At 44.7% G+C, this 22848-nt stretch overlaps 1 protein-coding gene across 1 annotated transcript in view; it reads left to right on the forward strand.

Moving 5' to 3' along the window:
* Nucleotides 1-22848, forward strand: part of cplane1 (ciliogenesis and planar polarity effector 1) — a 30035-nt gene that overhangs the window by 1508 nt on the left and 5679 nt on the right. Inside the window, 41 exon segments of the mRNA XM_061747139.1 lie at nt 92-260; nt 558-693; nt 774-893; nt 1498-1730; nt 1815-1918; nt 2311-2467; nt 2544-2647; nt 2725-2907; nt 3474-3717; nt 4626-4805; nt 5732-6474; nt 6690-6883; nt 7816-7911; nt 8006-8170; nt 8246-8401; nt 8547-8778; nt 8910-9037; nt 9179-9396; nt 10119-10283; nt 10372-10501; nt 11621-11718; nt 11802-11951; nt 12048-12159; nt 13607-13889; nt 14137-15108; nt 16107-16258; nt 16335-16417; nt 16502-16548; nt 17203-17425; nt 17495-17842; nt 18678-19166; nt 19657-19835; nt 19912-19978; nt 20054-20108; nt 20188-20343; nt 20707-20870; nt 20952-21159; nt 21811-22136; nt 22138-22248; nt 22340-22481; nt 22664-22840. Coding sequence (XP_061603123.1) covers nt 180-260; nt 558-693; nt 774-893; nt 1498-1730; nt 1815-1918; nt 2311-2467; nt 2544-2647; nt 2725-2907; nt 3474-3717; nt 4626-4805; nt 5732-6474; nt 6690-6883; nt 7816-7911; nt 8006-8170; nt 8246-8401; nt 8547-8778; nt 8910-9037; nt 9179-9396; nt 10119-10283; nt 10372-10501; nt 11621-11718; nt 11802-11951; nt 12048-12159; nt 13607-13889; nt 14137-15108; nt 16107-16258; nt 16335-16417; nt 16502-16548; nt 17203-17425; nt 17495-17842; nt 18678-19166; nt 19657-19835; nt 19912-19978; nt 20054-20108; nt 20188-20343; nt 20707-20870; nt 20952-21159; nt 21811-22136; nt 22138-22248; nt 22340-22481; nt 22664-22840 — 8311 coding nt within the window. The 5' untranslated portion in view covers nt 92-179.

Here is a 22848-nt window from a genome sequence, read left to right on the forward strand (position 1 = left end):
AACAGTTATACACATAAACATTGAAATTATTATGTCCTGTATTTTTTGTCTGTGGGTCATTTAGTAGAAACTCTCATTTTCTCCCTTTCAGGTGGCCCTCTGTTGAATATTCAAAGGGGGAACGTCAATGAGCTTTTCTTGCTAGCATCGTTAAACACTAACGGTGTCGCGTTGCAAGCATGGAGCTGAAGCTAGATGTCATCTTGACCTCCAGCATCAAACGAAAGAAGCCATGGTCACGATTCTGCTGGCTTGGACAGGTACAGAAAAAAGTTAAATCATCCCAAGAAATGATAATAAGTAGAGTTGTAATGGGGTGCAAAATTTCCGTTAGAAAATGCAAAGTTTTGGATATACTCCCAATTAGAAGCATTCCATGGGAATTAACTCATTCACTGCCAGCCTTCCCAGCTAACATGGATATTTGACTTCTAAAACCGTCAATGGCAGTGAATGTGTTAACCGGGAATTGAGGGTAATTTAAGTTTCCAACATTGAAAAATTCCTGGAATTTTGTAACCCGAATTACGAGTGCAAATTCTCTCCCGGTGCTGCAGGAGAAGGAGTGTGTCTTCCTGGTCGACGACAAACGGATCAGCGAGATCAACATGGTGTCCGGTCGCACCAAGAAGAAGACACCCAAACTCCATCCTTTTCTCAACAATGTGGTGACGATGGCTCCATCGCACAACGGTAACTTTCAACGTCAGGAGTCAAAAGTGTGTTTTACCTCACAAAAAACATTCACTGCCTTTTTTGTGTGTGTTTCTCAGGAATTTGGTTCTGTGGACTTTTAGCCTCAGGGGAGCTCTTTTTATGGAACAGGGACAAGGACATGTTAAAGACCGTAGCAGCTGTCTCTGAAGTTGTTCAGATGATTACTGCTGTTCAAGGTAGGCTTCCATACGTATTGGACAGAGTAATTTTGCATTAATACATCACCATAATGACACATTTGATTGATTGATTGATTGATTGCTGTTGACTTTAATTGAAGAGTTTGATCATTCAAGAATTGCATCCATTTTATGTGGAGTACCTTGAAACAGGTGCATCTCAATGAATTAGAATATGGTAGAAAAGTTCATTTATTTTATTAGTTCAATTCAAAAAGCAAAATACATACAGTATATAGTATTATACAGATACGATACTATTGTTGAGCCTTATGTGAAGGTGGTTTGTTTGTGTTGAATAATGTAACTACTGAATGCGGTTGTTTCGTAAATTGCAAAGCTCTGTAGGAGCAGATGGAGACAAAGCACTTGTAGGAATTTGAAACATCTACAATGTCTTTTGTTTTAAACAAGATGTCCTCAAAAGGTTTGGTTTTGGGCGAATTCCATAACTCATACTTAGAGGAACTCCTACTTGGAAAGACTGTTATCGCAATGTGCGTGTGTTCCTAATTGTATCGTAGTGAGTGTGTTATTATCTTATATTGGACATTGTTAACCGTGTTTTAGTGGTTTTTTTTTTGTTTTTGTTTTTTTGCAGGAAATGCCACACGGCTGTCCGTCCACGCGTCAGGTGACGGGACGCGCGTGCTGTTGGTCACCAAACTGGGGAAAGTGTTCCTGTGGGAATGTACGGACATCGAGGATTTAACTTTGGCGCGTGACGGCTTGGTAAAAGGACGCTGGGCGCAAATACAGTCGCCGCAAGATAATCCTCTGCCAACTTTGAAGGACAAAGAGGCATCACAGTGCAGCGTCTTTGTGAAGAGCCAGGTTTATATGCATCACTGCAGTCAAATGATCCGCGAGGTTTCGCGTGTGTGTACCTTATGTTGTGACGTTGCGCTTTAATTTCAGGCTATGGGTGATGTATGCTTATCGGCATTTGTATTCACATCTGGGAAGAAGCTAATCATTACCTGCCTTAAAGTTCAGTGGATGGAAGACCATTTGAGTTTTGGGTAAATGTGCATTAATTGTTTCAACCAGGGGTGGGGGACCTTTTTTTGGGGGGGGGGGGGGGGGGTTAACGTAAGGCAGTTAAACAAATAACAAATGTATACAAAATGTGAACACTAGCAAAGGGCAACGGTATGCCAAAACCTGCGTCCAAGATCTCTCACAAAGTCCCACCAGCCATGTTCCTGACATCACACACTAGGCCACGCCCCTTAAAGGCACACAAATCACTACAACACTTGTGTATGTACGGTAAATACACTTTAAAAAAACCAAAATGTTTTTGGGGGCACTGGAGCGTTTTAGTGCCATTTCACTCGAGTGGCATTGTCTGTGATGACAGAAGCTGATTCATCATTCTGTAACCATCGCGAAAACACTTTTTTTTAATTAGGTCCTTGGGATACAGCATACAGTGGGCCACCAAGACATACCCCATGTCGCGTCTCACCCCGCCCTGCCAAGCAGTCAAGTCCAGAGGGGCGTTGGTGGGCGACTTTTCTCCTGACGGACAACTGCTAGCCGTCGCCCTGAACCAGCGGCAGCCCAAAGTGAGCATCTGTGTGTTCTCGGTTTAATCTTATGTGAGATTGCGCTGTAATGTGAACATTTTTGTTTTGAAACAAGGCTACACAGGTTCTATTCGTGAGCACACAGAATTTTGTCTCCGTGTCAAGCGGTCTTGGAAGATGCGGGTGTAAAACAGAGCAGATTCCTTCTAAATACACAAGGTGGACTAACAGTAATGGGAATCGATTTGATTTTTACTGTACACCTTGAAAGGTTTTAAATTACTATTTTTTTTTAGGTCATATTGGGTAGGCAGTCTAAGCTGGTCACATGACAGCCTTTTCCTGGCCTGTGTTCTGAAGAGAGGCGCCCTTCTGGTCCTGGCTCGTCTCGGCGGGCTCCTCACGCTAAACAGCTCTGGTTGCAAGATTGACTTTGGACCTGCACACTTCCTTCCCCTTCACCCACTGGTCACTTACCGGTTGGTCTTCATTATAATATACTGTGTATATTCATAATAGTCTGTCTGTCGGTCTGTCTTTCCATCCATCCATCCATCTACACTGAAAAAAAAGAGTCGTTCAATTTACTTCATTTGAACATGTACATCAGTTGCACATGATTAAATTTTTTTTAAATGACATCATTTTTTGACCCACTTTTAACCCTCTTATCCGAAAAAAAAAAAATCTTTTTAACACGTTTAAATCATGTGCAACTGATGTACATGATTGAATTAAGTAAATTCAAAGGACTGTTTTTTTTTCATGTGATAGCATCCCTTGATAGGTGCCATCCATCCCCGCAATCACCCATCTAGCCATCCGTCCACCCATCTATCACTCAATCGTCTATCCATCCATCCATCCAAATACTTGAGGACCTATCTGTATTTGAGGTGGTGTTTGTTTTCGTTCAAGTGGACGACAGATCCTGGGCAAGGCGCCGAGGCCTCCGGCTTAAGGAAATTTGATACTGTACAGTAGTTACTACAGTAGTAAGACAGGTGACGGTGACGAGCCTCGCTTGTTGTTTTTCACCCTGTAGACCACCAGCTGGAAGAGCAGAGGCCCATCTGTCCAGCTCCAGCGTGTCGGCGCGGGACGCCATGAGGCAGCGCTATTCCGTCACGTGGCACCCGCGCCTCTTGTACTGCATCGTGTCTGACGGTTACATGGCCACCGTGCTGAGGGTCCTCGACAGGCCTTCTCCCGCCATGCTGGTGAAAGCTCTGTTGGAGAACACCAGTAAGGAGCTTCAGAAGGCTTGCCAGCTACTGGAGCGGTCGCAGGTACTGACGCAAGAACTTTACATACGACGCTGTATTAAACTTAAGAAGATAAGTAGTTGCATTATAATGAGAATGCAGCTTTTTTTCTCATCAGGTTCAAGCAATTCAAACCATTCCAAATTCCATTGTCAAAATGTTCAGCTCATTCAGGACATCTTGGGATCTTTTTTTTTTTTTTTTTTTGTAGCATTTCGCCAAATTCCCAATTTAGTCCCAGAATTTTACATTTTCTTCAGCAAAATTCCCAAATCAATGGAGACATTAGAAATATTCCTAATCTTCCCACATTTCTTAACCGATTCCAAAATGTTCAGTTTATTCTGGACATTTTGGGAACTATTTTCCACATTCCAAAAATTCTCAGTTTTACCTTTAATTTATACTCCACATTTTCCATGGCAAAATTCCCAGAATCAACTGAAACATTTGACACATTTTTCCTATTCCTGACACATTTCTCAAATGATTCAAACCATTCAAACCTCAAAATGTTCAGCTCTCTCAGGACATATTAGGAAATGTTTTTTTTTTTTTTTTTTTTAATATTCCAGGGCACTTTTACCAGTATTCCACATTTTTCATGGCCAAATTCCCAACGTAATGGTGACATTTTAGCGAATTTTCCTGATGCTTCCACATTTCTCAACCATATCAGAGCTGTCCAGCATCAAACTATTGCGGTCATTCGGGACATTAGCACTTTATCTACTCAGGTCTGTATTTTGTGAGCAATTCATCAATTCTCATTTTTTTGGTACCAGATGTTTATTTTTTTTTGCAATGTATTTTCAAAGTTGTAAATTTTCAAAATTTCAATCAATTTTACAGTATGAACGCCAATGCAGAGTTAGCTGTTTCTCCGCAGAAATGGCATTTTTCGAGTTAATGTTTAATTTTGCTCTCTTTAGATGTACGTAAGGACCCCTATGGAGTCGTACCTCAACCTGGACGCCAAGTCGTTTGCAGCAAGTGGGCCTCACCCTGCAGACTCCATCACATCTGCAGCCATTCATGAGTCCTCCTTGCCTCTCTTTCTGCAGGACCAGAGCACCTTCAGTGGCACCAAGGAGATGTTCAAAAGAATCCAGGTCTGTTCAAAGAAACTGTATGTGAAATAGTATTGTGCCATGGCTGTTGCATTCAAAATCAGGTAAAATCAAATACAGGTTGTCCCCCCCCCCAAAATTCATCATTACATACGCTTGATGCTGAAACATAAAAGATGTATTTATCAAAAGCTTCACCTTCTGAAGTTTGGGTTTCAAATCCGAAGATCCCACAAGATGCGGCCAAAGCCTTGTCTAAATAGAAATTGTTGTCAATTTTTTATGTCAGGGAGGAGCTAAGTTTGTTGTTGGTTGAAGTTATGGACTGTCTTCGTTGCATTTACACATTGCACTTCCTGTGCATTTCAAAATTTTTTTTTTAGGTAATCCATTATTTTTAAGGGTAATGTTAGTTTGATTTGAAATTATATTCAAGTGTTTTGGGATCACAATTTACGTTATATTTACAGTTTAAGCCAGGGGTGTCAAACATTGTAGTTATTGTTTTCCGCCAAAGGACCGTTATGACTGTGAAACCATATACTGTAAATGTATAATGGCCTCGTACTAAAAATATACAACAAATTGATAACTACTTTTGAAACTACTTTGTGCTATTATACATTTTATTGTAAAAGGGGAACTGGTAACAAAAAATGCTTGCAATTCCCAATGTTATTAAATGTGGAAACAATTTGCAATTTTGATATTTTAGCAAGAACCATGGTTTGCTTTTGCGGGCCACTTTAAATGACGTGGCGGGCCGCATCTGGCGCCCGGGCCTTGAGTTTGGCGCCTGTGATTTAAACTATTAATGTAAGTAATTATCAACGTTTGTGTAGAGGTGTCAATTACTCATAGTTTATTTTTCGCTATTTGCGGCAGGGCTCATTCCTTATTCCTCACGAGAAGCTGTATTGTGATGACTGTACTGAATTGAATTAATTAAGTATTATGCCATATGCCAGTCCTTCTTTGAGGACGACTCCGACGTCGACGGCCCTCCTCCTGGATCGCAGCTGGTGGACAGTGGACACTTGGATTTTGCCTCCATGTTTGACACTCTTCACGCTTTGGACACACAGACAGACCTAAACCAAGATCACGAAGAGGACTTTGAGAGGAATATGCGTCGTCTTCACCGGGAACTCGGCAAGATCCAGAACGGGCTGTTGACGGCGTGGGCTCTCTGCTTATCTCTGGGAGCCGCAGTGGAAAACCAAGCTCACTTGCTGGAGTACACCGTTTTACGGGTGGCACAGCTTGCCGCTTTGTTCCACTCGATGCCAAGAGGTGCTGCCCACTCTGGAAAAAGGGGCCACTCCAGTTCTGCTTGCATCCTGGAGCTTCTGAAAACACTTTTCTCATTCCTTCCGTGGGATAACGCTCACTTGGACGGGCTTCCTGGCCTGGGGCTGGCGGTGGAGCTCAGTAAGCGGCTAGTCCGCCTGCTGCTGGCACCTCCGACAGAGTCCTGCCCATCAGGTTATGTAGACAGACTATCCGGAGCTGTGCTCATCCTCCAGCTGGCCTCCGATGCCCTCGACTGCGCCTACAGCCTTCAGCGGAGAAGCATCTGGTCCTCATTGGAGAAGGACTCTCAACTCTCGGCTTCAGATGTCCACCATGTGCCACTGCTGCGGGATTATGAGGGGAACCAGTCAGGCTTTGTTCATCAGGGTCTGCCAATACCCCAGCAACCATCTAGCAGGTTTGGCTTTTCATTATGAGAATTGGCAATGCACACCTCAGTTAGCACGTCTTTCCTGTGCTTTCCTGTGATTTTTTTCAGCTTCCTCCCACATCCTGAAAACATGCATGTTACATTTATTGAAAACTGTAAATTATCCATAAGTGTATTTGAAGGTAACACTGAACACTTTTCTTGCATTTTTAAAAATGTTTTATGTTTCACATAACCTCCAGACTATTTGGAGTGTGGCAGTGGGTCTACAAGGTTAGCCAGAAGTACCAGGAAGACATGCGAGGCCTTCAGGAGGACAATGACTGGGAGGAAGGAGACGAGGAGCACTTGTCAGTCATCATGTCGGAGATCCAAGCAGCTCTGCAAGCGACCGGACAGAAACTCGAAGAGGGTTCTGCACTGCTGAGTCACACAGGTAAGAGACCACCCGAAGGTGGCTAAATGGTCACTTGTGTGCAACTGAGGCTGGATTTACACTCCAGGTCCAAGTGCCCAATTCTGATTTTGGCTGTGATTGACTGCATGTCTATTTCCAATTGTACATTTTCCCACGTTTAATTGAGAGATGGCACAGTGGACGACTGGTTAGCACATCTGCCTCACAGTTCTGGGGACCGGGATTCAAATCCCCTCCTGTGTGGAGTTTGCATGTTCTCCCCTGTGCCTGGGTGGGTTTTCTCCGGGCACTCCGGTTTCCTCCCACATCCCAAAAACCATGCGCGGTAGGTTGATTGAAGACTCTAAATTGCCCGTAGTTGTGGATGTGAGTGCGAATGGTTGTTTGTTTCTATGTGCCCTGCGATTGGCTGGCGACCGGTTCAGGCTGTACCCCGCTTCCCGTCCGAAGATAGCTGGGATAGGCTCCAAGCAGCCCCGCGACCCTAGTGAGGAGAAGCGGTAAAGAAAATGGATGGATGGATGGATAATTGGGAGATTTCTTTATGGTCCTGTGAAACCATGGTTTCAACTTTTTGGCCATAATTCCAAAAGGTCTGTTTGACCCAAACAGAACATCGCTCATCACCTCTACAGTGAAGTAGAGGTGTGACCACATCATGTTTTGGTGTTTGTTTTTCTTTAGCTGGAACTTGGGGCTTAGATAAGGTGGATGGAGTTCAGAACATTTAGAAATTGCGATCAGTGTTAGCACGAAACCCAAATGTTTCAGTGTTTTTTTTGGTTTATTTGTGTTGTTTGGGAAGACACTGGGGGATATAAGTCACCAATTTGTGTATTTTAATTTGGAAGAGGCCTGATTCCGATCAGCGTATCCCTACTGTGCCACTTGAGAGCAAAATATTGCAATTGTGCCACTTGAATCGTGTACGTTTAATCCATCCTAAATAGGAATCACCTCCTCAGGTGAAGAACTATTCCTGTGTGGCTTGTACCAAAACAGCGCTGAGACGTGGCGGACCGAAATTTGGGAAGAGAGTAAAAAAAGTAAGTTGTTTTCATTCCCAAATCGACATCCAGTACCGTAAAATAGTACAAACGTGCGTCTCTCTCTCTCTCTCTCTCTCTCTCTCTCTAGTAGGTTGTCGTCGTAGCGCCTTCCAGGAGACAAGACTTTGTCTAGCTCTTCTCTACAGTTTGTTGTCCCAGTACCATTTGAGGGAAGCCATGGAGTTGGGAGAACACATGGCCCACTTGGCGCTGCACAATGCTGGATACCATAATAACCACATGACTTGTACATCAGGTGAGTAAATAGAGTGAGGGGAACAAAGAGCAAACTTTGGCCAAGTTGCTCAAGATCTAACGTTGTGCTCTGCAGCCGGCCCTCTTCTGCCGATGAACCTTCACAACGACGCAGTCATTGCCGTCATTCAGACTCTGGCGAGGTTCATGGCTTCCTATTTTACAAATCAGCCGCTCAACATACTGCCTGCCCACCACGTGGCCGTCCTGCCTCCGTTACATCTACCTCACGGTTCGCGTTGAAAATGACACACACAGTGAACTCACATACAAATCCGTGTGGGGGGAAAAATACATTTCGAATTTTGATTGCCAATTAAAAATGGAAAGCACGAATGATTCAGAGCTGCACAATCTCACTTCCTCTTTTGGCCCAGGGCCGAGTGTGGGGCGCTTGGTGCCGCTGTGCCAGGAGGCGGCGGCTCGAGCGGTTCGCCAGCAGAACATGTCGGAGAAGTGGACCGTGGACTACGCCCTGGACCTACTCCTGCTCGGGGGTCTGCTCCCCGAGACGGTGTGGCTGGCGTCCAAACTCGGGGACTGGAAGACGGGAGCCTCTGTCAGCCTCGCTTACATGTACTATTGCGCCGGCCAATTGGACTTCACTCAGTGAGTGTGTGATGGAATGGAATGTTTCGTTGTTGTTGTTGTTGTTGTTTTTGTTTTTTTTCCACTCTCCTGTCGCTATCCCTGAGATGTGTTTTATCCCTTTTTTGTTGTTGTTGTTGTTTTTTAAACAGGCTCAGCAAACGAGAACTTCACATTCCCAAAACTTTACTCCCTGAAAGCATTTTTCAAGCGGAGTTGCAGTGTCTTCTGGACGACGACGCTGGAGAGCACAGTGATGTCAATGATACAAGATTTACAGGTTTGTGAACATTTTAATGAACCGTTTAATCCAGGGGTAGGGAAACGTTACAACTCAAGGGCAAGATTTCAAATATTTCGGGCCATACTTTGCCTACCCCTGCTTTAATCAATTCATCCACGTGTCTATTTGTTTGACTAGACCCTGTGGAAGGACAAGACTTGGATGCAATGCAGGGGTCTGCCCAGGAGATACTAAAGGCATCGGTTATTGCTGGTGTGGATGTTTTAACTTCACCATTGACTTCCTTACTGGACTCAGCCAAAGACCTGTGCTCAGGTCTCTCTGCTTTGGTGCACAGTGGCCTGTATTTGCCGTCCCCGCCTCTGTATTGTCCACAGCCTTCCCCGAATACACAGGTACTCAATACAAAAGGATACATTCGTGTCGAGCTGGGCCTTAAACACTTAAAACAAAATATCCAACTTTTTCTTCACAAAAATCTGAGTTTCGATGATAGATTTTTTTCACTTTGCTGTGAGATAAAGCGAATGACAATGACATTATTAAAAACAAGTTTTGAAGCTTTTTTCAAAGTAACGCGTCTCACCTTCGACAGAAATATTAGACATGTTTTTGTTTGTTTGTTTACAGATAATGTTAAGACCAGTAAAAGCTTACGAGAACATCAGAACTTTATTTGTGGTTAAAATCAGAGGCACTTTAAATGGTGGCAGGTGTTTGCTGACTTACATTTCACATGAGTTGCAATGTGATTGGTTAATTCTGAACGCAGTCACATACCCACTTGTAAGCACAATGGTGGAAGAAGTTTTGAAATGATCTTGGTGTTTTTTTATGTCACAAAAATCTGACATTTAAACTTGGGTGTGTAGACTTTTTATATCCATTCCACTGTATATGGGTCATCTTCATATACATGGAATTTGTGTTATAGTTTCAATAGTAATAGTATTTTATAGGGCCACCACCATTTGCTTTGTCAATAAGGATTGCTTTTACGATGCCTAAAATTTTAAATCATCAATAATTTGTTAAATTCTTTACCGTTATGGATAAAAAAAAAAAAAAGACCCATATTCGCACGTTCCGCTGATAAGAATATGCGTGCGTGTTTCAGGATCCTGTGGGGACACCAGGACAGCTTGCAGAAGTGGCGACACGCCACAAAGTGTCTGGCGTTCTCCAGAGGATCCTGCTCCTGCTCAGGTCTGCTCGATGCTGCCACCCTGCTGCTCAGTGGTACGTCAGCAACCTGCGACGGGCCCGCCATCTACTACACAAGGTAGCGTGTGTGTTACACAAAGCTTTGATTGAAGGTCTTATTTCGGAAATGAAGTGCGCCATCTTAAAACGGATTATTGATTTTTTAGATCAAGACGAAGTATGGCTACACATCATTCCCCAAAGAGGAAAAGGCTCTCCCAGAGGACCTGTTGAAGTTTGTCTGCCACGGTGGATTCTTCAGACGGGGCCATAGCAAAGATTCCATTCAAACTATTAGTGAGACGCCACTCGTCATCACATAAATCTGACACCTCTGCATTAATAATGTCTTTTTATTTATTTATTATTGTAAGGACAAAAAGCATCCTAGTCCTATTTTTGGGGAGAATAAAGGCGTCTTTTGCATAGTAAAAGGCATCATACTAAAGTAAAAGGTGTCATACTGCGAGAATAAAAGTTGTACGTTGGCGCTTCGAAATGCAAGTAAAAAAATGTTTTTATTGGATTTGCTAACAAAACTGCGATACGAGTGCTTTCACAGTGTATTTAAAACAACCACATTGCTCGAAGTCCACTCTGCTTAATGCTGACAAACTGTAAAATACCATAGACAGGCGAACAAATAACATCGGTGTTGCAGTGTTTCAACCCTTCAGCAATGCATATTTACACACCAACGGTGAAATAACACGTGGACAGTCAATACTCACGGACATATCATCACTGTTGGGCGGGAAACTTGGTCAATTTGATATTTTTTCACAAATCCAATTGTTGAAAATGTATGGTTTTGGATTCCGCCCGACGCCAGTGATATATTCTTTGTCTTCTGCGAAAATGAGTAATATTACTTCGGCTTAGTGAAGCGCTGTGACGGCTCCGTGTATATCTGCAGACAATACTCACAGCCGTATATTCTTCATTCTTTATGAAAAATGACTAATATTACTGCAATGTACAGAATCAGTTGTGAAACTCTTCGTGTGCGTCTCTGTATTATACTGCCCCAACGTGGCCTGGGCACCTACAGCAGGAGCGCCATTTTGTCCACTGAATTGAAGCAAAAAATGCGGCAAAAACGGTTGCATTCTTTAAATTGAATTGAATGATGTCATTACTGCAAGTTTTATTGGAGATTTGGAGTTTTATACCATAAAATTACAGTTTTAGTATCTTGGGAAAACATACGACTTTATTCTCGCAAGATAAGCTTTGTTATGCCGACAAAATCCGTCAATTCTTGTAAGGATTACAACTGTTTTTTTTTTTCTAAATATGACGTTATCACAATATTATTTTTACTTTTCTGTCTTTCTCTAAAAAAAAGAAAAAAAAAGGAATTTATCAAAACACTGCACTGATCTAGATTCTGTTCTTGCCGTTTTCCTCCTCAAGTCTGTTTCAGGGAGCTGTGTGGTTTATGCTGGATGCTTCATGTCAGGGATCAGCTTTCTGTTGCCTGCAGGAGGTATCAGGCTGCCAGAATGCAACAGGTATCACATTAATGTTGGATTGTGTTATTATCTTTTAACTGTGCATGGCCTGAGCATGTCGGTTTATATTTGTGTCCGTCAAGGACGTTGACAATTCACAAGTGCAGTCATCCTGCCTGGATGCTCTTCTCTGGGCCCATCGCTATTTGCCTTTCTGTCACTTCCTGAACGCTGAGGAAATCCTGCAGGACCTCCTGCTCAGCCTGCTGGCCGAATTGCCACCCCTCGCTTTGGTGATTTATTTGTATTTTTTCCCCCCCCTCAGTTTCCTCCCGCACACATGGGGAAAAACAATAAATAAACTGTTATTTTGTTCCTTTTCCTCTTAGGTGGCAGACACGCTGGTACTTGCCTTCCCAGCGAAAGAAGAGTCTGTCAGAGTCTCCCTGAGGGAGAAGTATAAGTCACTGCTGCAGAGCTTGAGGCAATGCAGCGTCTTTGGTACATCATAACCTAACAGATTTATATATAGTATTAGAAATATTACTTTATTTATTTCATATATACTCAAAATTATAACAAAATGGCATTTCAGTATGTGTGTTGCATGGACTTAATATTATCAACACTTCATTAGGTACAGCCGCACAATACAAGAGCTGTATAGAATTCTGCCTTTAATAATGAAGATCATTTGTGGTTATAGTTTGCATGTGTACAACTGCACTGCATCTTACGTTTTTGTCCCTCTCTTGCAGCTATTATAATATAAAGTAGGACAGACGTGCCTTGAGCTACAAGTTTAATTTGTTCCATGACCACGCTCGTAACTCAAAACACTACACAAAACACACCTTCCCCATTGATATGAATGGAAATGCCATTAATCTGTTCCAGCCTCACAAAAAAAAAACATTTTTAATTAAAAAAACAAAACAAAACAGGTAGCACTCTATTATATTGTAATTTATAAAGACATACACGAATGAGATGATTAAATAGAGCATAAAGAAGGAAAATGTTTTTGCCACATTTATTTGCTTCAGTTCAATGGACATTGTGCTGCTCCTTTTGGTATGCACGCCTTGGCCAACTGGGGGCATTATAATACTGACATACACACCTGAAGACGAGTTTCGCAAATGACTCAGTAAGCAGCAGTATTATTAGTCATTTTTCATAAAGGATAAATAATACTTTGCCTGTGGGTATTGTCATATTGTCTGTCTGCATGTGTTGCTCTGTCGTTTGTGTTCAAATATGTTACGTAAAGGGATAGAACACTGCGACACTGATGCTATTCGCTTACCTGTGTACGGTGTTTTGAAGTGTTCGTTAGCGTTAAGCTAAACAGTGTTTATTAAGGCAAAGGCAGACAGTAAACTTCAAATGGGACTGGCAATAAATCTTTTTTAAGAATTCTTCACTGTCTGCCAAATTACTGCTTGTTGTGAAGATGAGTTGAGTTCACTGACACCATAAAGTACTTGAGCTGTAGCTTAAACCTTTGCTTGCAAGTCAAAGCATAAAAACGGCCGAATGACATTTTGAAAAAAAATCATAAGTTGTGTCACCCGTCATTTAAGGCACCACTGTAATCGTTTATTGTATTCATTTTTTTTATTGTAGATTGAAGTTTCATATGTATTTTATTCATTCTAATTTAATAATGTAACACAATTTTGTAATGCCAACAATTGAATTAGGTACAGCCAGTCAATGGAAGTGCTTGTATTAAAATGTACAATGGAACCAAATCATTAGGTTGACCCAACTACAGTGGTAAAATATCAACATTTAAAATATGGTATTTGAAATTAAGTGTTTCTTAAACTGTACAACTGTTTTCATGATGTCGTAAGTGGTCCTGGTGTCGCTAACAAAGTAGCCAATGAGTGTAAAAAGGGAGTGTAGGTATAAACACTCCTTTTGCACATTTATCCTCTAGATGAAGACAAACAGCCGGTCGGTAAGCCCATGAAGGGTCTGATCCGAGACAAACTCAGACAGAGGAAAAAGCACCTGGGCCGCTTGCTGAGGCACCTTGCCCCCCCGGAGCTCCGGCTGTGGGAGAAAGATGAGGACAAGGAAGACGAACACGGGGCGGCCACTACGAGGCCACGCTCACCGGTCACGAGCGTGAGCGCCAGCACGTTAACCGACTGTGGAGAGAGCGCACAGGAAACATCTGAGGGTGTCTCACTTGACCCTCGCAACTCATCCATACCCAGGTAGGCAGTGTGCAATTGATGCAGGGGTGTCCAACTTCCTTTCTTTCCCTCAGAGGACTGATATGACTGGGCAAAATTGTATCATCACCTCATCATATTATTGCATATACACAGTATGGAAAACATCTCCTGCCATGAACTGGGGCTCACTGTGAATTCAAATTATTTGATGAAATTGATGAATCGCCCAGCCATAGCATCAACGATGATTTTCTATGGCGTGGCTGATGTTGTTGTCTTCCTGTAGGGAGGTGAAAACAAATGCAAAGAGGACTACTGTTCCGACTAAGAGGGCGCCTGAGGATGTCGCGCTACCTTCCCTTCCAGTCGTTGGCACCTGGGAGTTTGAGCTGGAGGATGGCGAATATCTCACCTTCCTCGAGCTCTTTCTCAGCTACATGCTGGAGAAGGACAGCGGCGACAGGGCCGAGCCTCCCTTGCTCAAGTCCTTTTGCTCCGCTCTGCGCGACAGGGAGCTGCACTCGCTCACCTTCGACGTGCTCACCACGATGCACCGTCGCCAAAAAGACGGCCAGCACCCGACCAGGAAACACAGTGGCGACGAGCTGCCGGTCTTCCGAGCCGGATGCTGCCGCAGGCCGGCGAAGCACGGTACGAGCCCCGAGTCGCAAACTTCAGCGGCCTGGAACGACGCTTCTGAATCCAGAAGCAACCTCTCTGCGTTTGCACTGCCTGATCTTGGGACAGGGAGGCAAATGGGTTTGTTTAGCCTCCGACATCAGAAGGGAGGCTCCCGTTCAGACGGAAATCAAAGCGTCTTGGCGTTCGGCTCTTCGACCACCGCGGAAACCAGTGTCGATCTTCGACAGGTCCTGGATTCTAAATTAGAGGACCAGTTCCCGGTGCTGGGCAGGCTCCTGGAGTGGATGTTGCGCTGGGCCGACAAGAGGGTGCTTCTTGGGCATACCGGCAAGAAGAAGAAACCGAAGGGAGAAGGAAAGGCCGAAGACGGGATAGTCATCCGCGTCAAAACCTCTACGCCGGCGGTGCTCACATCGCTGAGCCTTCTGGAGCGCAGGTTCATTCATCTACTTCAGCCGTGCTGCCCGGAAGCACGATGGACGGTCGCCCCGGTGCTGCAACCCGAGGTGGACACGAGACTGGAGCGAGAGAGTAGCGTTGATACCGGCTACCCCGGATCAGCTAACACTCCCGTTGCTGGTCAGGATCACAACGTACAGCAAGGAGAAGAGTCTATGTGAGTGCTTTTTGCGTGAGAACTTGATAAGATGGGCAAAAATAACCATAATACACACTCAAGTTGTTTGGTCGATTTGTCACGCTCACCAGCTTCACATAACTGCACGGTCACTACCGCTTAAAACAACGCCACACATAGCAATGACATCATCACGCGGCGCTCTCTCGTAACAGGTTGATGATTGCTGTAAATAGCAGAATAAACCCACCAGCAAATTGAACTTAATATGGATGAGTATTTAGCACATCCGTCTCACAGTTTGATGTTGGGGGCTCCTCCCACATTTCAAAACCATGCACGTTAGGGCCATTGAAGACTTTTGAATTGTTGTTAGGTAAGAATGTGAGTGTGAATGGTTTGTCTATATGTGCCCCGTAATTGGCTGGTGAGCAGTTCTGGGCTGGGCTCCAGCCCAGCCGTGACCCTAATGGTAAGCAGTATAGAAATAGATGGAAGTTGAGGAGATTCACATGTACGTAAACAGTGCCGTGAAAAAAGTATTTGCACACTTTGCGAGTTCAGTTTAGTTTTTGCATATCTATCCCACTTCAATGTTTCGAATCATCAAAACAATTTGAATACCTCACAAAGACAACCAATGTAAGGGAGGGGGGAAAAAAATCCATGTTAAAAATGTTATTGTCCCCTGTAACTAATAACTGGTTGTGCTACCCTTAGCAGCAGCAACAGAAATCAAGCATTTGCAATAACTGGTGATAACTGACTTTCCGGCAAATACCCCATACAAATGCCAATGATGGACATTTCATGATGCCAATAGAAAACAACATCATGTATATATTTTTTTCAGAAATGTCGCCGTGTCCGGCCACACGTATCGCGCGTGCCAGAAACCGACACTGTGTACTATGTAGTCTAACCTACCAGATTAGACTTTTGCGGATCACAATGACCTGGATGACTGAGAATCTACATCGACAAACATACTTACTGTATTTTATGTATTCATGTTATTCATGTGTATGCTCTCGTAGTTGTTCTCACACAGATGAACCAGAGGAACCCAAGTCTCAGAGGACGCCTCTCCCCGATAACCCAGATGAACTCGACTTGAGCGCCCCGATCCCAAGCTCCGCGGCGCAGCGACTGGATTTTGATGATTTGGATGTCACGCCGGAAAAAGAAGGCACGACGCCCCAAGCGGTCAGTACGTAAGCGGTGATCAAACAAAAGTTAAACGAACATCGTGTTTTTTGTCACAGGCAAAAGCAGCGGCGACCGTTCCGAACAATCATCTCCTCTCTCCAGTGGGATCACGTCTGAAAACCTTTGCTCGCCACAACCGGTCAATCTCAGCCCTTTACTGTCACTCTTCTCATTGCATTACGAGTTTCACATGTCACCAAATGTCCGCGTTGTATTTTTTCAGAGCTTAAAGCGTAGAGAACTGATCGAGCCATCCTGCTCCACATCCCTGTGAGTTCTGAATGTCAAATTGTGCATGCTTTCGAATTACTCAACAGATGTCCGCATCCGAACATCCACCCTCCATCATCTATGTCCTTATTACGGTTGTGGGGAAGCTGGAGCAGGCCAATTGCAGAGCACGTACATACAGGCGAACAACCATTCCCACTCACATTCACTCCTATGGGCAATTTAGAGTTTTCAAGTTGACCTCTGGTGAGAGAAGTGGGGTACACTCGTGACTGGTTGCCAACTCAGTCGCAGGGTACATCAAGAAAGGCAAGCATTTGCTCTCACATTCACAGATACGGACAATTCAGTTTCTAATGAAGCCAAGCTGACTTTTGGAGCAAGAGAAGTGGGGTACACCCCAAAGTGGTCGCCAGCAAACAAGCACTCACACTCACTTTCAGAATTTAGAAGACCAAATGAAGCTAACGTGCATGCTTTTGGGAATATGGGAGCGCAAGAGAAAACCCGTCATTCTGAACATGTTACATTTGATTTTCAATATAATTTAAATCGCTGCCTGAATCAAATCCAGATGAAAATTGAAACTTTTGAGATGAAAGCTCCTGACCTTTTGACGTTTTCTTGTAACATAACAACATAATAGTATAACAGTTTGCGTCATTGTTGCGTTCTCTTCTTGTGTTGTTTAAGCCTCAGTCAGGCCGGAAGCCATCAAGCGACCCGGGCGCCGGGTAGTTCCATTCCCCAACTTCCCTCGTCCGTTCAGCCTCAGGCGTACCCCAACACGCCGTTAGACCATCCAGGTTCTCTGCCTGCACCTGCTCAGGATCCTTTTGGCCCCGGTCCATCGTCCTCCCTTGAGGCTCCGCCAATGAGGCAGCGTCTGGGCGAAGATCTGTACCGACTGGTCCAGGTAACGACGCCTCCCTCGTTACCTCCATACACTTAACCTGATGATTTAAATGCTGTTCCTGTGTTGCAGAACATCAACTATATGAGCCTGATGGATGTTTTGGGGGCTTCATTTTCCAGTCTGCAACTCGCCCAGCAGAATTCCTATTTAGCTCAATCCAACGTGAACCCCTTTCAGCCTTATGTGCCTTCGTCTTACATGACCAACGTGCCGCCTGAACAAAATCCCCAACCTGCGCACACCCCTGCAGTGTCTCAATCACAAATACATGTGCCAAATCCACAACCGAACAACCCGCGATCTTTTCCGGCATCTGCACCCATGTACGCCTACCAGACTCCCATACACAGCACACGCGAACCTGATCATGTCAGCCATCTTCCCTGCGCTACTAATGACGGAGGAGGAAGCTACCAGGTATGTTTACGTGATACAGGTGGGAAGCGCGGTAAATAAATGGACATTTGAGGGATTTATCATACTCGGGTTCACCCAGGTGGAAATTTACATCTTGAGTGACCACAAAAATGAGTCTAGCAGTAGCACTTTTTTTTAAGCTCCAGAAGCCTGTTTAACTTGCCTACAAGAATTTTACTTGTCTATTATGAATAGATGAACAACAACAACAAAAAAAACATCTCTAGAAGTCGTGCCCAAAAAGACTGTTTTGGCCATTTTAAGATGATTTTTGTCCATTTCCAAAGATCCTTCAAGTATGCGATTTTCTCCAATGTTGCGTAAATGTGTGCGTGTGGTGCTTGTTTTACTATAGGCGCCGAATTATTATTATTTTTTTTTTTTTACCCCGCCTCTCGTTCTTGTTCGCACCGCAAGTTTTCAGTCCATTTAGATCGACCAATAACGATCCCGGTTAAGTATGCATATGCTGACCCGCGCGTGCGTAATAACGCACAGGGGGGATTGAACGTAATTCATCCAATTTTCCGCTGCACCGCGTTCTTGTTTCATAAGCGTTTTCGTCGGTTCCGTGTTTGCACGCCTGCCTTTACGTGGCTGCTCAATCAATCCCCCCCGACGTAGTGAGGCGTCATCCAGCGTGAAACTACTTCATAATGTGAGCGCATCTGTCTGTTTAAAGATGACGCGAGGGTGACGCTTTGTTCACGACTAATTGAATGTGCACTTTGCCCCACTCGCTTGTGCTTAATTGGAGTCACTCGTCTTCCTTTTATTATCGTTACTCGTATTTGAGCTAATCACATTTGTCTTTATCTCCCCCCCCCCCCCCCAGGAATTTCGACCTCTTTCTGTGGAAGCGCAGTCAACAGACATTCACTTTAAGGAAAGCACGGGGTTAATCCCGTCCACCCAAGGGCTCCTGATCACCTCGAACACAAATACAATAGCGCCCTCTATTGGTAATATCAATACAGACCCGTCCTCTCAAGCCGGGGGCCTCAAGTTGCTGCAGCTGCATGGTGGCAGGAAGAGAGACACGAAAAGGGCGAGAGGCTCATCTTCGGCCCCGAAAAGACTCCTTCGATTCAGTCGGAGCGCTCCCACGGAGTCCCCGGCGAGGAGCTCTCGTCGCCAGAATCCCACGTCCGAGGCGCCACGCGGCCTTCGTCTGCTGCACTTGCTGCCTGGAGCACAAGGACACGTCGACCTCCCCAAACTACCCTCGCAACCTCCTCCTCCCAAGCCCTTTTTTGTCCCAGCAGCGCCACTGGGGCAAACTCCCAAACTCCAGCTTCTACGGATAGACCCCAAACCGAGAAGGGTGAGTATTATACAGTGGATATGGACAAAAAACATATTTTTTTTAAAATCCGTGGATGGGTAACTGCGGGTGTGGGGTCCACTGTGTACCCAAAAAAAGGCTCAGGTGGCAAAAGATACAATAAAGAAACACGCACAAAAAAAGGTAAACGTAGGTCGGATTTAAGTACCAGTAAAGAACTATATATAAGACTCTAATGGACTTAAGTACAAAGTAAAAAGTACAAAGGAATTCTTACTGTAACTTATATACAGTACCAGTTTTGATAATGTTGCACAATTGGGGTGAAAATGCACACAAAATAAATTCCCTCTTATTAATTTACAGAAAAATGTGCTCCCATAGCTTTAACATTGTGACCAGATGAACAGAAAATGCAAAACTAGCTCATGATAAGAACTGCAAAACAAAAGGACTCGGCCAACTATGCTATTAAATACTTTCTTGCATCCCAACACTGCATCCCTCAATCTGCCAATGTTTTGTGTAGATGTCCACCCCGGCACCGAGCTCGTCCCAAAAGGCTCGCCTCATCTCCCTGGAGGAGTTGGCAGGTTTGGTGGCGGTCAGGCGCAACTCGGAGCAGGCTCGGCTGCAGCTCCTCCGGGTCAACGACTGTGTCGAAACGCACCGAGGCGCCGCCGCGCCTTCTTCCGGCTGCGGCAAAAGGCACGATAACCTCGAGTTGTAATATTGACGACTTGTTCTCATGATAGCCGGATTGACTGCCTGCGTGTGATTACAGGCAGAAGAGGAGAGAGAGGACACTGAGGGTAAATCTGCCTAATGAGATCATCATCACCACACAACAGGTGCAGTAGGACATTTCTTTTACTCAAAACAATGCAAACATTCTCATGAATAACTTAGAACTATTATTTGATTAGCCAAAAGAGGACCCGGAGGAAATCGCCACTACACGGGATTGCGCCATTCAACGTGGTTCGTACCAAATAGCGCAAGGTGCGCCTTTATGGTTGCGCTCAGTGTCATGAGGTCATTGTGCTTGTGCCCATGTCAGGCGCCAATCCAAGTCCCTCAGGATCTAGTCGCTCTGTGTCGACTGGTCGCACGTTATTAGACAAGGCGAGAGCGACTTCAGCCGAGCTCCACGCGTTCGCCTCCACGTGTAAAAGACCCCCAGAGTGCCTCGACGCTTTCACCAACACGGAGCCAAGTAAGCCTTTTCCCGCATTGAATTCATGAACAGGGACTCGCAGTCCCGAGGTTCTGAGTTTGAATCTTGTCTCCGGCATTCCTGTGTGGAGATTTCATGTTCTTCCTGTGGTTGTGTGGGATTCCACATTCCACAAACATACGTGTTAGTTCATTCATTGAAGACTGTAAATTGTCCATAGGTGTAAATTTGAGTGTGAATGGTTTTTGTCCGATATGTGGCCTGCAACGGAATGGAGATGTGTGTCAGCTAGTGTAGGCTCCATCTTACCTGTCCCTCTAGTAAGGACAAGTGTAAAAGAAAATGGATGGATGGATTCTCAGGTAGTGTGAGAAAGCATCACGCTGTTTTGTTTTCTTCCAGAGTGTTCTCCCGTGCTTGTGGACAAGGCAGTGTCCCCTCAAGCCACACTGTCAGCCACTACTGCTACAGGCAAGTCGAAAGAACACACTTTAGAAAACGTGTACGGAGACAAACCCTCTCAAGACACAGATGACATCCCGCCAATACAAGAACAGAGGAATTTGGTGAGATACAAAACCGGTACCCACACGCCAATATAGAATAAGCAAAAATACGTTGTTGGCCAATCTTGTCATTTCTGCCAGGATCAGCGTGGCCGCAACTTCCTGAGTGTCCTGGACATCGAAGAGGGGACGCAGCATCGGGATTTGCCTCCTGCCAGCTCCGGAACGAAAGACGCTTCTTCCGTCCCTCCCGTACTCACGCCCGCTCAGCTTCACATGCTCGCCGCTTCCATCGTTAAGAGTGCTCACCCTGCCGATGAGAAGACCCCCAAAACCGTCACTCGAACAGGTCTGGATTCGACGTGTCATTAAGGGTCAAACCAGTGATTCCCAACCACTTTGCTATTAGAAATGATCCAACCTCACTTAATTGGCCTGAAACTTTATTTTGATTTACTACTAATAATGTATCTTTGTTCATCTATCTATGCCAGCGACGTATATTGACAGTCATTATCATTAAATGGTCTTCCATTAGGTGGCAATAGGTATAGTACATAATAAACCTGTGTGACCACCTGTTGCCATTAATAGAGTAGAATAAGTCATTGCATGCACATACCGAGTAAGTCAATTGTGATGAAATCTTTCGTTATTTCAGTGTGCAGTTTTCTGAATTGATACCCACCAAAAGGTTTACGGCTGCCACAAGATTGCGCCAAAGCACTACTTTTCTATTAGATGGGGCGAAGGCCTGTCGGAATGAGGCTCCTCTCCTTACTTCAACATAGTTCTTTGGCAAGATGCCATAAGATGATGCTAAAGTCAGACTTTTATATTGCTTGTCTGTTTAAAGCAACCTAGCAACTCCCAAAGGAAAAGCCCCGCTAGCTTAATGCTAACCCTAACCTAGCGTCTACAATATTTTGCTGCTTTCAGCAACAAACGGTGCAGCAACACGTGGACAGACTTTTTACTTTTTATTTGCATTATGTTCTAGATTCCTGCGAGGGCGCCGCTGAGCCGAACAGGGAACCAGAGAGAGTCCACTCTGAGGATCTACCGGACTCCGAGCTTTGTAAAGTCAACAGGACAAGAAGAAGAGAGAGACCTCACAACTTGGAACCAGAGCGATTCTACTCCGAGGAACTACCTGACTCTGAGCTCACTACAGCCATGAAGACACCAAGAAGAGCGATACCTCGCGACAGGGAGCCAGAGAAAATCTCTCCGGGTTACAATGAAGATTCAACTGACTCGGAGCTTTCAAAAGCCATCAAGACCCCAAGAATAGACGGGCCTCGCGATCTTCCGTCCGAAACCGCCGGCAGTCTGGTTCTCGTCGCACATAAGCAAGCTGGATTCACAGCTGGCTGCGTTGCAGAACATCGCCGACTGTCTGGAGAAGGACCTGCCCCAGTCCAGATTGGCAAAGGAGGTATGTAAGCATTGCATCATCATCCTATTGATTCAGATTTGAAAAGATAAAACGTGGCATGTTTTTGTGTGTGTTTTTGTTGGACCGCAAGCCACGACAAGTCATACCAGCCTCGCCTCCGAATTTGAAGCCTGCAGTAAGAAAAACAGTACGACTGTCTCTCCCAGCGCAAGAGCTTAAAACACAGCCAAAACACACTTACAGCAGTGTGAGAAAGAACACTCTTGAAACCGGTAGGTTTGTTGTTTTTTAATGCTCCCATCATGTTGATCCATTTAAAACTCTACAAGAATTATTTTACAAATGTCAACAACAACAAAAAAAAGTAACTCACAGCCTGAACTGGTCGCCAGCCAGTCGCAGTGAAAATAAACCTCTTCAATAAAATAGTATTTGCATTTTGACTGCCACAAAGGAGCCCCACAGCCTCAATCTCGGGCTGCGCCAGAACCTGACATCTGCAAGGTGGAAGAAGAGATCGAGGAAGAAGAAGACATGTTTCGCAATGACTCCCACCGCCCCGACAAAAAGCCGTCGGCTCGCCATCCGCCGTCTTCCCCTCAGCTTCGTCACGACCAACAGAGCCTTCCAAGTAAAGAC

This window comes from Phyllopteryx taeniolatus, chromosome 15 (genome assembly GCF_024500385.1).
Source record: "Phyllopteryx taeniolatus isolate TA_2022b chromosome 15, UOR_Ptae_1.2, whole genome shotgun sequence".
NCBI classification, from domain to species: Eukaryota; Metazoa; Chordata; class Actinopteri; order Syngnathiformes; family Syngnathidae; genus Phyllopteryx; species Phyllopteryx taeniolatus.